This window comes from Populus euphratica, unplaced genomic scaffold, assembly GCF_000495115.2.
Source record: "Populus euphratica unplaced genomic scaffold, PopEup_1.0 scaffold15.1, whole genome shotgun sequence".
NCBI classification, from domain to species: Eukaryota; Viridiplantae; Streptophyta; class Magnoliopsida; order Malpighiales; family Salicaceae; genus Populus; species Populus euphratica.
Window position 1 is genome coordinate 165181 of NW_011499874.1, and position 14639 is coordinate 179819.

General features: G+C 33.5%; 1 protein-coding gene across 1 annotated transcript; it reads right to left on the minus strand.

Moving 5' to 3' along the window:
• Positions 1–9934: 9934 nt before the first annotated feature.
• LOC105128106 (PTI1-like tyrosine-protein kinase 3) lies at positions 9935–10969 on the minus strand. Its single transcript, XM_011029631.1, has 3 exons — positions 10861–10969; positions 10451–10519; positions 9935–10323 (listed from the first exon to the last, which is right to left on the minus strand). Exons 1-3 carry the CDS (start codon positions 10967–10969, stop codon positions 9935–9937), a joined length of 567 nt encoding a protein of 188 aa, XP_011027933.1.
• Positions 10970–14639: the final 3670 nt, after the last annotated feature.

Genomic DNA, 14639 nt, shown 5'->3' on the forward strand with positions numbered 1-14639 from the left:
TAAAACAAGTAAAAAACTTAAATAAACAAGTAAATTATAAATAATGCAAATAAATCTCAATAAGTGAACTTAAGACATACATTGGTTAAAATAGAAATGGATGGCTTCTTAGAGTGAACCTTGACAAAAAAAAAAATGGAACTAATGGAGGGAAGCTTAGGTCTTAGGATAGTTGTTGCATCGACTCCAGCAAGTTGTCATGGCTGGATTAGTGGAGGTGGCTATCAAGTTTCGGAAGAGAAAGGGTTTTGGTTTTTTGTTTTGATAGATAAAGAGGAAAATATGTTGTAAAGAGTCTATAGTTGAGTTTTAAAATATCTTAAAATTACAAATATATTTTTTATTGGTATTTTTATTAGTGATTTGACATGTCAAAAATGCCAAATGAATTAAAAAAAAATTTTGTTGCATTTTCCAGTGGTAAACCATGATGTAATATTCTCATCATTTTTCTATTCCATTTTCATTTCTATCTAAAATTACTATAAAAAAAATTTTTGTTGCATTTTCCAGTGGTAAACCATGATGTAATATTCTCATCAAAATTTTCATTTCTTTTTTCCAATTTTTTGGTAGTGAATCTACTCCTCAACAAACCTTAAATCAAGTTTTTTGGCTTGTGATTTGATGTTACAAGTATGAGAAGCATGGGCATTATGTTAATGAGTGTTATAAGTTGATAAGTCGTTCAAGCAAGAATATATTAATAGAAGATAAGACTAAAAAGGAAAATGAAGCCTCTAAATAGCTTGTATATAATGGTGAGGGTTAGAGAGATTTTATATGTTGATTGTTGTACAACCTTAGTCATCCAAAAGAGTTTGCTCACTCTCAAGGATTATTTGGGTAAAGATTGGTTGCGCGCTAACATCTTTTATATGAGATGCATGATTATAAAGAAGGTGTGTAACATGATCATCTAAAATGGTATGAGAATTTGGTGTCAATACATGCAATTAAGAAATTAAAGCTTAAAAAAAATTAAAGCTTAAAAAAGATAATTTTCCGAAGCCTACAATCTAACTTGGTTAAAGTAAGAAGGCAAGGTAATCATATATAAATAATATTTAGTTTATTTTTCATTGACAAAACATTTAACGATAATATTTGGTGTGATGTAGCACCAATATATGTGCGTCATATATTGTTAAAGAGGTCTTGATAGTATGATAGGAGTGTAGTTCACAACAAGCGATACAACATATACACCTTTAATATTAAAGCAAAATATATGGCTTGATGCTAAGCAAATATGGGTAGTTTTATGGCTGAGCCATATAAAAGAAAGAGATTGTTATTTATGTCTTGGTTTTTGGAGGAGTTAAAGAATAAAAGGGTGGTTTTTGCTTTAATATTGTAGAGTAGTTTGTTTAATATGGTTGACAATAGTCTCATAAAGGTTTGAGAGGTATTGATTGAATTTATAGACCTAATTCTAAAAGAGTTGCTCTAGGGCTACCTCTCGTATAAGACATTTGTCAACTAGATTAGATCTAACCTATTGAAAAGATAACACATGAAATCATCCATAATTTTAATTTCTTGATTGCATCTATTATATAGTTTATTAAAGAATATACTTTCTAATAGATAGAAAAAATAAAAGCCAACTTTCGGTTGGGCAAATTATGATGCCTTGGATTTGAATATTAGAGGTGTCCTTAGTTAAGAAGGTTGTCTCATGGTGTTTTCAATAAGAAAAATATGAGTTCCAAGAAGAATTACTTCATATATGACTGAAGTTCTATGCCTTGTTCTATCATTAATGCATTAGCGACACTACCTAGTATATGAATTCATGCTCATTACTAATCATAAGGATTTAAAATACATTAATGTCCAATGAAAGTTGAGTCACTAACATACCAAATAGGTGTCTTATATTTAAGATTTTACTTTTTTCTTAAGGCACCAATCTAGTTCTTCAAACAAGGTATTTGATGCACTAAGTAGGTAGGTCATTCTCATCGGCACCAAAAGTATTAAGGATATGGAGTTTGATAACTTTTAGGAGTTATATCCAGAAAATCCATCCTATAGACATTTATTTTGAGTTAGTTGTTGATGATAAGTTAGGTGATTGAGTGCTTGTTAATGGTTACATGTTTTATGGTGTGAAATTTTATTTTCTTAATTATTCCCTCAAGAGTATATTATTTATGAGTTATAACAATATAATGGTCACTTCAAGCATTACAAGCTATTGACCTTGGTATTATCTTATTATTATTGGTCTAACCTATCAGGTCATGTGTTAGGATTTGTGAAGAGATGGATATCAATGTTTTACTATGATATCTATCCTGATAATGGTAGGTAGGTTTTTAAAAAAAAACATATTTTTTTCTTATAAAAAGACCATGGATGCTTCTTAAATTAACTATATTTACTTTAACAAGGTGGTTCATTTACATGGATTTCCTAAGTCTATGATCTCTCATCAAGATACTAGATTTGTAAGCAACTTTTCAAAGAGTTTAGAACTAAATTGGATTTTAATAATGCTTATTATCCTTAAATGAATGATAGATAACAATATTGAATCAAAGTTTAGAAAATCTTTTATGAAGTGGAAAACAAACCAAAATATTAGGACCTTGTCTTGTTGTAATGGAGCCCTTTTGAGATCGTGTATGGGAAAAATACATATGGTGTGCTTGAGTTAGTGTCTTTTCTTCATTTTGATTCTCTAAGTGTCCAAGCTAAAGACATGGTAGATTATCTTATAGGAGTGCATGATTAAGTCAAGTAAAGGATTTCTAGAAATAATTCTAGATACTAGACCAGACTTGAGGTGAGAATCATCATAAAAATATCACTTTTATGGTTAATGACTTAGTATGGGTAGTACTTACTTGTTATTGATTCTTGTTGGGAGTCTACAAGCTTCAAAAGAGGAAGATTGATCCATATTAGGTATCATGGAAGATCAATGACAATGCATATAACCTTCTACTAGTCTTTTAAAGATCTCTAATGTTTTTTTAATGTGAAACATTTGTTTAATTGTTTAATGGATGATTGAAACTTAAGGACGAGTTCTTTTTAATTTAAGAAGATTAATGTAATAGGTTCAGAGTACCTATAAAGTCAGAAATAGATATGTTATAATTGGACCACATGTAAAGCTTACTAGACACATTTATATACTATATGGATAGATCCAAACTTAAAAAGATATTTGATCAAGTCGAACGACCTATTTGATGAAGACATACATATTTTTTTATACAACAATTAGATCCTACTCAAGTTTTACCATGAGTTTCTATAGAATGTTGGCTCGTTGTAACTAGTTAAGATCGCGAAGGCCTTCAAATTAGTTCTAGGAAGATGCTTTTTTAAGTTTTAGTATTTTTCTCATTAATTTTGCAATCTAATTATGATTTATTTTTATTTTTATTTTTATTTTTTTAATTAAGGTTGGTGATAAACATATTTAAATTATTGTTAGCTTTTTTCTAAGGCAGATATTGACAGAATAATTTTATTAAAAAAAAAAACATTGTGGCTAGGGTTTTTGTTTTGGGCTTTTTCGTTAATTTTATCTTTTTAATTCCTTTGACTTTATCTTGTTAATTGGGGATGCATTAGTTCTAACTAGTGACTTTGCTGGTTGTATATCTTATATATGCAGAATACATAAAAGAGAGCAAAACAATCCAAGAGAATAAGACAAGGAAATCCATATACATAATCCTCAATGCTTTGGAAGCGTTACACAGCACAAGGTCCCGAAGACGGAGTGCTCTGCTATTGTTTATTCTGCTCACTTCTTTAAAAAAAAAAAAAAAAAAGTGCAACAGGGAATTTGACTGCATTTTAGTATAAAGAAAATCATTCTGAAAAGTGACTTTAGCAACAATGGCAGTGTGCCCTACGGCTTCAAGAATATGTGTTGACGGTGCTTGAACCATAAGCATTATGAATTGTTTGTGTTGTCAGTGGATGAAAGTGTGGCAAACTTGCTGCCTGTGGGGTAAAGAATAGAATGCTGTGAATTACAGCCATCTTTATTTACAATGGACACAGGTGTTTGGTTTCTTTTAACCTTCTCTTCTTATTTGATCACAGGTGTTTGGTTTCTTTTATCCTTTTCTTCTTATTTGATCTCTTCCCTTCTTCAATAAAAAATAAATCCTCCCTTGATGAAGTCTATCCAATAAACCGAAATATATATTCTAAGCACGCAAAATGGCAGCCACATTTCAGAAAATGGAAAGAAAAACCGCAAAAGATGCTTCTGGGGCTGAGCAGATGCAAGAGTCCTTGCTTTCTCGTAATCCTATTCTCGCAAATTCATGCGTAAAAGGCACAATAAAGGCTGCAAACTTTTTATACTTATGCGATGTGTTATGGAGTAGAAGTGATCCAGCTTGTCGTTGTTGAAACATGAAATGTTATCCAGCTTATCTAAGAGATAGTTACTAACACGGTGAGTGCCTTGTAGAGACTAGAGAGTGATCACAATATTTTCTTCCGCCGGAATGAATGAACTGTTATGCATTGCAACAAAATATGGATTTAAGCCAAGTGGAAAAGACCCACTTAAAGCGGTGTTTGGGACATGGTATGTTTTATCTAAAAGTGATTTTCAAAATGTATTTGAATTGTCAAAGCATAAATTTGATTTTTTTTATATTTTCGAATGATTTTTTTACGTTGTTGATGATAAGATGATGATAATAATAATAATACAAAAACAAAAACTCTGAAAAAGGATTAATCTGAATACATTTTCTCAAAAGCATGTGCACCATATTAGAAGAAAAGCAGGGTAACTTTATTTATATAATATACTTAATCTTATCGATAGTAGCTACAGTGACAAGCATTGACCTTCTATAGCCAATTCCCCTGACTTTCATAGAAAATCTCGACTGCTGGCTTTTTAGTGGTGTTTAGCATCAGGTCCGCCAGGACTCACTCGTTTATTTGCATATTGATCACCGACAGCTTCACTCTCGCCCAGGGCTCGAATTGTCCTGATCAGGTTCCTCCGTACAACAGATGGATCAAGGGGGCGGGCCTCGGATTGTGCAAATGACAGCAATATTAGCAGGACGCACAGATAACATCTCAAGCTAGCCATTTTTCTTATTCTCTCAGAAAATTTATTGAGCTTGTTTTGCAGAGAAACAAATGAGGAGGATGAAATATATAGAGATCAGCAGCGATCCCTTTTCATATAATAATCAAAGTGGGTGGAAGTCATCACATTCTATTGTGTTTTTAGTGGTGATATATATATGGCTGTGACTCCTTTAAATTTTTCTGATTGCTAAAAGAATTACCGACCAGTTCGGTTCTAACAATGTGCCAGTGCCAGTCAGGACTTTTTTTGTCGCGAGAGAAAACATCCTTGTACCAATCTCTTTGTTTCAACTCCTCAGCATCAACAAGTGATCTCTATTGCACCTACTAACATGTGCATCATGTGGTATGAAAGAAAATGAAGGAGGTCATGACTTGGTAATTTTTTAGTTTGTATATTCTGTTCAATATACTCCATCAAGAATTAAGAATGAACCCACTCATGGCCGGCCGGCACCGCCACCATGCATATCTTATGAATGCCTAATTTCGTTTCTGCCCAAAGAAATTAAAGCTGATCAACTGCTTTACATTTGGACCATGATGAAATCGATTGTCACCAAATGTTTCCTTGTAACATAAAGCAAATTAACAGGTACCGTGCTATGACACTAGCTTTAGTTTGATGTATATGAATCTCTGCAGCTATTAACGTGCTTGCTTACCAGAGAATTCTGCGCAAAGCTGGCTGACTATTTAGATCATTCCCAGGTAAGTTGACCTATGATTCCAACCTAAAGTATGGATAGCCTATGCCTTTGTTCCGAGTTAGCTGACAAGCTCATACATTTTCTTATATGAACCAGGAAAAAAAATTGAACAGGAAAAAAGAAATAGCTCAATTAATGTCTTCAATTATGTTCATAACCAGTATATGATTTTACGTAAAAGTCAGAAGCAGCCAGATAAATTGATTGGAGGTGGTCATTTGCATAATTAAAAAACCCGATTTAGAGGCTGACCCATCTCAAGACTCCTCAAGATCTACCGGGTTAATCTAGTCGATCATAACTTTTTTTATTAAGAAAACCCTCTAAAATGATATCATTTCAAAGTTTTTTAAGAAAATAAAAAATTCAGCCCAAACTAAACCCCAATTTCACATTTCAATGGATCTACCTGCCAGACAGATTTCACAACTATGGTCATTTGTTATAATTTTAATCTCCCTTTTATGGGCATCCAGTTCTAAGATTGTGGCAGCCGAAGCTGGCAAGAACCTCTATTCCAAGGACAATTAGAGTAAAAGGTGAAGAGAAAACAAGAATTCGCAGGTCATCTTGGGTATTGACACATAAATGAGAAAGACATGAGAACTGCTTTCTTTTTTAGAATTAACGGAATTGTTTAGATATTAGATTTCCTATAGTAAAGAAGATTTGAAGGTGAATCCTGTTTGGCATTGAAATCCAAATCCTCCTCTTATTGTATTCTTAATACCAAGCGAATCAAACAAGACTCCAAAATAACGGAAGGTTTGATAAATCCAATGCAATAAATTGGGGAGCTTCCATTGATTGACATCAAATTTGTATATATATTTTTGCTTTTGGAATTGGGGTTCACCCATCTAATTCTTTACCACAAAAAGAAGAAACGAAAGCAAGATTCAATGGACCATCAATCAAGCAGAATGACTGTCTAGACGGTGGAATTAATAGAGCTATCTAAAATTTTTGCTTGGATGCAGCAACTGGGTCTTCTTGCAGGACGGGTCAACACCATCTTCAGCTCTCCTCTTTACACATCTCAGTCTGGAAGCTGAAGGAAGTGACTGTAAAAAACGAATCCTATCATCAAGAACTGACCTCAGAAAGATTTCTTGATTCAAGAGGTTCGTAATGTCCTCAAGCGGTCTCCTGACTCTTCTTTTGTTGCTTGTAGGGAGTGGAGACTTAGATTTAGCAACTAATAAAGCATCTTGCTTTGGAAAGAAAGGGGGCGCGTTCTCCTTGTTGTCATACTGGCTATGAAAGAGGACAGCCATTGCAAGAGATAGCGTGAGAGAGAGTGGGGAGGAAGAGGTGGTGATGAGATGGGAGGGGCAAGAATAGGTATATATAATAATGGTGGCACTTTGGAGGGGAAATGGGAGGTGAAATTTTGAAGTGGGAAAATGATAGCAGTGTTTTGATTTTGGCAAACTGTTTTCATAGATATTATTTTGGTTTTTGGCTTTCATGGATGGATGGAGAGCGTGGGCGGGAGGGGTGAAAATTTTAAAGTAGTTTTTTTTATTTAGGTTTTCCATAGATGGAGGGAGGGGGCCTTTTGGGGTGGTTTGAATTCTGAGCGTAGCCAATGAATGAAGAGGCGCGCGCTTTTTTAATGTGTAAATTGGGAGGAGGGGGAGGGTTTCAGGGTGGCAACGCCAAAAATTTGGATTCCTCCAAAGTCAAGAGTTCGTTTTCCCTCACTAATTCAGCAAAGCTTTACGCTTTCCTTTCCCACCTGCTGACTAACTGCCTTTCTCCTGCTTTTTTTTTCTTTTCTTTTCTTTTCTTTTTAGCTCGGGACTGCGATAATGATTATACGATAAATAAATAAAAATAGAGAGACACCTTTCGACACAACCACACCTTCATTCATTGGGGATCTTGACGTGGCATATTTATTTTTTATTTTAAAAGTTTTTTTTGAAAAAAATTTTAAAAAAATTATTTTTTACTTTAAATTAATATTTTTTATTATTTTTATATTGTTTTAATGTACTGATGTCAAAAATATTTTTAAAAAAATAATAAAATATTATTCTGATATATTTTTAAATAAAAAATATTTTAAAAAATAATCATTATCATACCATCAAACACTCCTTAAATAATCTCATCCTTCAAAGTTATTATACCCTATACCCTCTGATGTTGGAGGCTTTTTAGTTTGGTCTTTATCTAAAAATACATCAAAGTCTCCTGTCATGTTGGAGGCTTTTTAGTTTGGTCATTATCTAAAAATACATCAAAGTCTCCTGTCTTTTACTATTTATTAAAGATTTTGAAAAAATAATATAAGTCATAACCATTATTATAAATAGTAATTGTTTCGAGAGTCATACCTCATTTAAATTAATTAACATATACAAAATTAATCCAAAATTTTATAAAAATTCAATGATCAGAAAATGAGATTCAAGATCCAATGGCTAAAAATAAAAGAAAAGATTAGTTGATATGACATGAGAGAGAAAGAGAGAAGCTAATAAATAAGTAAAAAAATGAAGAAGAAAGAATTGGTCACCGGAGTGTAAACACAATTTTGAGCACCCGAAATTAAACAAACACACGTGTACAAATATATGATTTTATTAAATATATAACCGGATACAATCTTTATCTAAAGTATCATTTCAAAAGAAAAAGACAATTCTCTAATTCTTTCCTTGAATTTGATATATGGTGACTTGATTTATTTGATCAAGCCAAGATTTGTGCTTTGCAAGAACATGAATTTAAGCATGTATCGCAAAGCGAGATTTGATGATTTGATGCTTTGAAGAATACATTTGATTCATTTTCAAAGTGTTGTCAAAGAACTCTTATGGGGCGTTTAGGCTTGATCCAACAGATCTTAGCAAGATTTGGTGATTTGATGCTTTGAAGAATATCTTTGATTTGTCTTCAAAGTGTTGTTGAAGAACTCTTATGGGGTGTTTAGGCTTGATCTAACATAGCTTTGTTCTTTGTAAATTTCAAGCATAAATTAAAGAGGCTTAAGAATTTTTTGAGAGAGCTTCCATGCTTAAAGAGGGGGAGAATTTCCTTGCTTGAAGAGGTTATTTTGAAAGAAATTTGTATCTTCCAAAATTCTTTTTCTTTTCTCTAGATTGAGGCCTTCTATTTATAGAGATCTACAAGGGCTCTCAGGTCATTTTTTAATGCCACATGGTATAATTTTATTGGTTGATATTTATTGACGGGATCTTGCATTTATGACAAGATCTTGTATTTATAACAAGATATCTTAAATATCTTATCCCAAGTGTCAATCTTTTATTGACCAAGAAATATATGAAAGTTCATTTATTTTTCATGTTATTTATTCATATTTTATTTTATTCTTTCTTTTTAAAAAATTAAAATAGCACATGGTAAAATTTGATTGGTAGAAAATTTGTTTTTTTACAGATTCCCCCTCGATACAAGTTTACTTACTTTCGAAACAAGTGGGCATGTCTCAAAAAATATGATTGAAAAGGTTTTATATTTTCAACTAAAATTTAATTTAATTATATTAGATTTTCTCTATAAATGGATAAATCTTATTGTGAAATTAAAATATAATTATTAAATTTAAAAATTTATGGACCAATCTCAATTGAAATTTATCAAATCAAATGATAGAATATCTAACTTCAATATCCCATTTAAAACTGTTTTATATTCAGAACTAAACTAAATTTATCTTTATACCTGAATGATAACCAACACTCTAGCTTACAAGAATTTTTTTTTTTTCTTTTACTAGTAGTGTTCATTGAAACATCTTGTTTTGAATATCTTATTATTATGAATTTCAGCAATGCAATCCCTTTATAATTCCGGCTAGAAATTAATGAGCTATGAAATATTAAAGATTTTGATTCCTTTTCTCTTTCTTCTCATGATATGCGTGCACTCATATTGGTTAATGAATTTTTTTCATGTAAATAGCACGGCTCCTTCTCTTCTTTCTTTACCTTCAACACAGCTTCCACTGGCAGGTATGCGTGACTCAGCTTCATACTGCACTCATGATTTCTTTGGTTTTTTTTTTTTGGAGCAGGAGCGGTAGCCTTCAGAAGTGGTTGGAGAGCCTGGACAACAATGCTCATATTTGGCCGGAACTCAGCTTCATGCTGCACTTATAATGCTGCCGCAGCTGCCAAGTACTGGGCAACTCTTTTAGGGGGATATTCTCCTTTCAGCTTTGGATCTACACATCGTTTAACTTTGTCTTCACTCGGTCTAGGTGTGACCCATGTAGCAAGACCCTGCTGTCCACGTGGCATGGTACGATCACTGGGTTTCCTCCCAGTAAGAAGCTCAAGGAGAACTGCTCCAAAACTGTGACCATCACTTTTCTGTGTCAATTGTCCAGCCATTGCATATTTAGGATCATGATAACCAAAGATTCCTAAAACTCGAGTTGAATGAAGGTAAGCAGCCATGTCAGGAACCTGATTTGAAAGGTTAAGATCTTCGATCTTGGCTTTGAAGTCTTCAAACAGGAGCACATCACCTGGTCTGACATCTGTGCGTAATACAGCAAGCTGTACTTTCTCACGCAAGTAGCCGACCTTCCTTTCACAAGACATGAAGATTCTTTTCGTAATCAGGAGAAGATCCCTGGTGTGGCTATAAAAGAAAACCTATGTTACCAAGCAGCATCATCACACAGCCCCAGTAACTGCCCTTCCTAGCAACTCCCCATATCTTACTCGTGTTGCCTGCATCAAATATTGTAACAGGTATCCCATTTCTTGTTTCATTCGTGCATAACATCATTTTGTTTTGTGAAGTGTGTCAACTTGGTCTCCTGATCTCAGGTGCTTCCGCTTTGAATGTGGCTTGGAAATCCAATCTCTGGTTCAGATAGCAAGAGCGACAAGTCACTAATCATCCTTGTATAATCTCTTAAAGCTTCGGTGACAAGAAAGATATATGTCCCTGTATAATTTTCTGTATCTATGTCCTTGCAGATTTTTCTTCAGCAAGTCCTTCCCCCTCGGGCTCATGGTAATATTTTGCATGCAAGGGCCCACTTTTATCTTCCCAATGAATCAATAACAAGTTGTTGCAGCAGCAGCTTCTATCCGACCAGTCAGTGTGAGGCCTTCTTCTTCTGTTGGTAGTGTAGCTTCCTCAAGTAGCTCAAGTTCTGCTTCAAGAAATGCCATGGCATCAGCAATAACAGGCACTACAACAATGACTTTCAACTACCCAAACTTTCCTGGCAATGAAACTCAATACTTGGCAATTTTGCAGAATGGGGCGTACTAGATTCCAATCCCTGCACATGTTGGGGCCACAAAAGCTTACAAAGGAACCCATCCTCGGGCTATGCCTCTTTTTTTTTTCAATGGATCGATTTTATTCTTCTTGAATGCTTCATCCTTCACAGCTTCAGCGACAACAACAACCGTTCATACAGGCACAATAAAGCCAACAAGGTCATCAAAATCCAAGTATTTCTAGTGGCTCCTCTTCATCCCAGAAGCAGTTGCAGAATCAGCAGCATAAACCACGTGAGAGTGAATTAGGAGGAATCAGCAGCAGCCATCCAGATCCAACCATTTGCAGAATCATCAGTAGAATCAATCTGTACCGAACTAGCAGCGGCAGCTGATGCAAATTCAAAATGTTATTCCCCGAACCCGTACAGTTCATCAACTGTTGACAGTTGAGTTTCCGGCTCAAACATAAGTATTTATGGCCAGAATTCAATGCCAATACATCTCGCGAACTTTGCTTTGATGAATTCCACACCAATGGGTAGTGCCTATAGCGCAAGTGGAAATATCAGTGAAAAGAAACCGCAGCAGCCACAAACACTAGCTTTTAAGACCACGAACGTCCCCTTCTTTTGCAATTTCATTTGCTTCCATCAACGGAACCACAGCTTCCCCAGGTCTTGTTATTTCATTGGTGGTACAGAATCATGCTCTTCTCCAAAGCCCTCCCGAGGCAACAAAGCATGGCTATCGTTTCATCGCTGCGGTCCAAGCAACACAGCAGACGAATTACCAGGTGTCCTCTTAACTGCTGGGTAGTCAATTGTGTTCTCTCGGCCGGATTTAACAGACTCTCTGTGATAAGCGAAATTGATTCATTCTTAAAAAATTAAGAGCATTATTGGAGAACAAACAAAAAGAGTTAGAAGAATATAGCTGGAAACTATAGTATGTTGATGGTTTTTTATGCTTTGCAATCATTTTTTTTTAGTAACTCTAACTTTATATTGAGAATACCTATTTTATGTAATAGAATTTTTTTTTATTAATAAAGTTTATATTTTATCTTTTTTGTATTTTATCACCTAATTTTTCATGCTATGATTGTGTTTTGACATATGTTTATCCCTCTTGTTCCATGTCTACAATAATATTAGGATATGTTTATCCCTCCTCTTGTTCCATGTCTACAATAATATTAGTTCAAATAACTTTAAAGGATGGTATGACTCTATTTAGAGTGTGTTTGGTGTTGCGGTAAATGTTGTGGTTGTGGTTTGAAAAAAGTTGTTTTGTAAAACGTATTTTTAGTTGAGGTTGGTTTGAAAAAATAAATATTTGGTTAAAACTGTGGTTGAAATTGAAATTAAAGAAAAAGTAATTTAATGTGTTTGGTTAAAAAAACTTTTGAAATTAAAGTTATAAAATAATTTTTAAAAATATATATTAATATTGATGATTTTAAATTTAACTATTATAGAATTAATTACTCATATTATATCATGAAATAAATAATACTTTATATAAAATATTTTTTTTATTTTATTAAACTATTTATAATTACATTACGTATAAAATTTATTCGATAAGAATTACCGTTTTCATAATTTTTTAAGCATGTAATAAAATTAGATAAAATATTATCAAATATAAAATTAATATTACAAAGCGAGTGAATTTAATTTATTCTATATTTGCAAGCACTGTTCACGTGAACAGTGCAGTGAATTGCACTGTTCATGTTAATTAAATTGTTCACTGAACAGTGCAATTAACGTGTATAGTGAATGAAAAGCAGTATTTATCTGCTTTTTATTAACTGCGTTTTAAACGTTAAAATTATGTGGGATCCAAACACAGTAAACTAATTTTTTATTTTACCAAACGGCTGCAAACTGCGTTTTAATTAAAACGCAGCCACAGCCGCGTAAACAAACAGCACCTTAGAGTAGTTTTTAAGTTGCTTACATATCTGTGTGGATAAAAGATCAAGTTATAACATAGTTCAAAAAAAAATTTAAGGGATTTTTTTGGTGACTATGCTCAAAATGAATTTCAAGTTGCCTACATATCTTTGTGAATAAATGATCAAGTCATAATATAGTTCAATTTGTTTTTCTTTTATATCTTTCACAATTTTAGCTTGTGCAGGTTAGGAGTTATATCAGATTTCAAGTATAATATCTTTTTAAAAATTTGTTGTTAATAGGCCCAATCCTTAATCCATTCACATCGATAATTTTGTAAGCTCTGTTGGTATAGACTTCTTAAACCACATAAAGGCCATCCTATTTTAAGAGGAATTTGTTGCCCCCATCTTGAGAACACTTACAATATCGGTGGAGTCTTGAGGAGATAATACCATTTTCATGTATCCACAGTCGTCCAAGTAGCATATTATAAGTAGTTTTGGCATCTATGACATGGAAAAGTGTGTTGAACTTCATATCTTTCATGTGTATCGCAAGCTTTATCTTTTCTGTGGCTTTTTACCCTCCTTGATTAAAACCTTGAATCATCAGATGACTTGGGAAGAGTTCATTCATAGAAATCTCAGCTCTTTCATAGTTTTAAGAGATAGTATATTGACCGTCGAGCCATCATCCACCAAGATATGATTCACCATCTTTTCATCAACATATCCTTTAATGAATAGTGATCAATTATAGAGTTTTGATCCAAGCAACAAGTCTTTGTCGTTGAAGGATATCTTTATTATGCATACAACATGAGGCAAGTTTGAAGATTGATCATAACTTTCTTTCATGACAGGTTCAATAAAAGTTTTCTCTTCATCAATATGATAGCAAGCAACAAGTGCATTTTCAATCCTTCTCATCTCTATTGGCATGTGCTCATTCGGTGTAATGGGCTTCCTTAGACTTTGAGCTGGAAAACTTTTATTTTTAACTTGTATGGATTTTTGTTAAATCTTTTGGCGTATCGGCTCATCAATTAGCTTCCTCACCATTGAGATCCTTATTCTAGTTGGCTCTGTCATCTACATGCGCCTTTTCCTTCATCTTCTCAATACATGACTAAAGTCCATCCTTCATCATCGTAATTTTCAGATGAATCAGGTTTTGAGTTGTCAACATGAGGTGCGAGATTTATACATGGAGTTTGACTTAAAGATGCAGTGAAGCTTGAAGGCAAAATGATGTCAAGCTCTATAGGTTCAAAAGAGCCAAAACTTATTGTAGAGAGTAACTGGCATGGTCCTAAATTGACCATGGTTGTTATATTAGAGGTTGCTACTTCATCATCAAAAACTATATCCCTATTCTCATTTAGCCTCGTAATCTTATCTTTCAACATAAAGCACTTCACTACAGGATTACTGATTAAGCGATTGTATTTGCAATAGTTTGGATTGTTCTCTTGGTTTGCTTCATCAAGGCATTTCACCTTCGATAACTCAATGATATTTGCCTCAAAAAAATCATCCAGCATCCTAGATATGTCTGAGTCGGGGAATGGATACACCTTTTTTTATCACTCTTTTATGTATAGTTCTTTTTTTATCACTCTTTTAGGGATAGTTTCTTTCTTTCATCTTTTTGAAAAATAGCCAGTGTCGCCCAATCACTCCTATTAACTCCAGTTGGTACCCTTA